This window comes from Orycteropus afer, unplaced genomic scaffold (assembly GCF_000298275.1).
Source record: "Orycteropus afer afer isolate SDZICR_OR568_19922 unplaced genomic scaffold, OryAfe1.0 scaffold00149, whole genome shotgun sequence".
Taxonomy (NCBI): Eukaryota; Metazoa; Chordata; class Mammalia; order Tubulidentata; family Orycteropodidae; genus Orycteropus; species Orycteropus afer.
Window position 1 is genome coordinate 8,187,233 of NW_006921736.1, and position 1,410 is coordinate 8,188,642.

General features: G+C 68.2%; 1 protein-coding gene across 1 annotated transcript; it reads left to right on the forward strand.

Annotated features, from left to right (window-relative positions):
• The first annotated feature begins 76 nt into the window (after nt 1–76).
• GPR27 (G protein-coupled receptor 27) lies at nt 77–1,216 on the forward strand. The gene has a single exon (XM_007946082.1). It carries the CDS (start codon nt 77–79, stop codon nt 1,214–1,216), a length of 1,140 nt encoding a protein of 379 aa, XP_007944273.1.
• Nucleotides 1,217–1,410: the final 194 nt, after the last annotated feature.

Consider the following 1,410-nt stretch of genomic DNA (forward strand, 5'->3'; position numbering starts at 1 on the left):
CAGGATCGGGCGGCCTGCGGGAGTGGCGAGACCGAGGGCTGCCCCGGGGCGGAGAGCACGGCCTGGGGAGGCCGCGATGGCGAACGCCAGCGAGCCGGGCGGCGGCGGCGGCGGCGGCGGCGGGGAGGCAGCAGCCCTGGGCCTCAAGCTGGCCACGCTCAGCCTGCTGCTGTGCGTAAGCCTGGCAGGCAACGTGCTGTTCGCGCTGCTCATCGTGCGGGAGCGCAGTTTGCACCGCGCCCCGTACTACCTGCTGCTCGACCTGTGCCTGGCCGACGGGCTGCGCGCGCTCGCCTGCCTCCCGGCCGTAATGCTAGCTGCGCGGCGTGCCGCGGCCGCGGCGGGGGCGCCGCCAGGCGCGCTGGGCTGTAAGCTGCTCGCCTTTCTGGCCGCGCTCTTCTGCTTCCACGCCGCCTTCCTGCTCCTCGGCGTGGGCGTCACTCGCTACCTGGCCATAGCTCACCACCGCTTCTACGCCGAGCGCCTGGCCGGCTGGCCGTGCGCCGCCATGCTGGTGTGCGCCGCCTGGGCTCTGGCGCTGGCCGCGGCCTTCCCGCCTGTGCTGGACGGCGGCGGCGGCGACGATGAGGATGCGCCGTGCGCCCTGGAGCAGCGGCCCGACGGCGCCCCCGGGGCCCTTGGCTTCCTACTGCTGCTGGCAGTGGTCGTGGGCGCCACACACCTCGTCTACCTCCGCCTACTCTTCTTCATCCACGACCGCCGCAAAATGCGGCCCGCGCGCCTCGTGCCCGCTGTCAGCCACGATTGGACCTTCCATGGCCCAGGCGCCACCGGCCAGGCGGCGGCCAACTGGACGGCGGGCTTTGGCCGCGGCCCCACGCCGCCCGCGCTTGTGGGCATTCGGCCCGCGGGGCCGGGCCGCGGGGCCCGCCGCCTCCTTGTGCTTGAGGAGTTCAAGACCGAGAAGAGGCTGTGCAAGATGTTCTACGCTGTCACGCTGCTCTTCCTTCTTCTCTGGGGGCCCTACGTCGTGGCCAGTTACCTGCGGGTCTTGGTGCGGCCCGGCGCGGTCCCCCAGGCCTACCTGACGGCCTCTGTGTGGTTGACCTTTGCCCAGGCCGGCATCAACCCTGTCGTGTGCTTCCTCTTCAACAGGGAGCTGAGAGACTGCTTCAGGGCCCAGTTCCCCTGCTGCCAGAGCCCCCAGGCCACCCAGGCAACCCTCCCCTGCGACCTGAAAGGCATTGGTTTATAAGAGATTTCCCTGCCACACACATCCCAAAACAGCCTTTCCCTTTGGCTTGGACACTGACGTTTTTTCGCTGCTTTCTGCCCCCTTTTTAATTTTCTAAGCTGCCTTCAAAGTAACTCAAAGTGGATAAACACTTGGATTGTACAGACTCCATTTTGGGGGAGGGAGTGGATTTCTGTGGTCTTGCCCCACCTCAC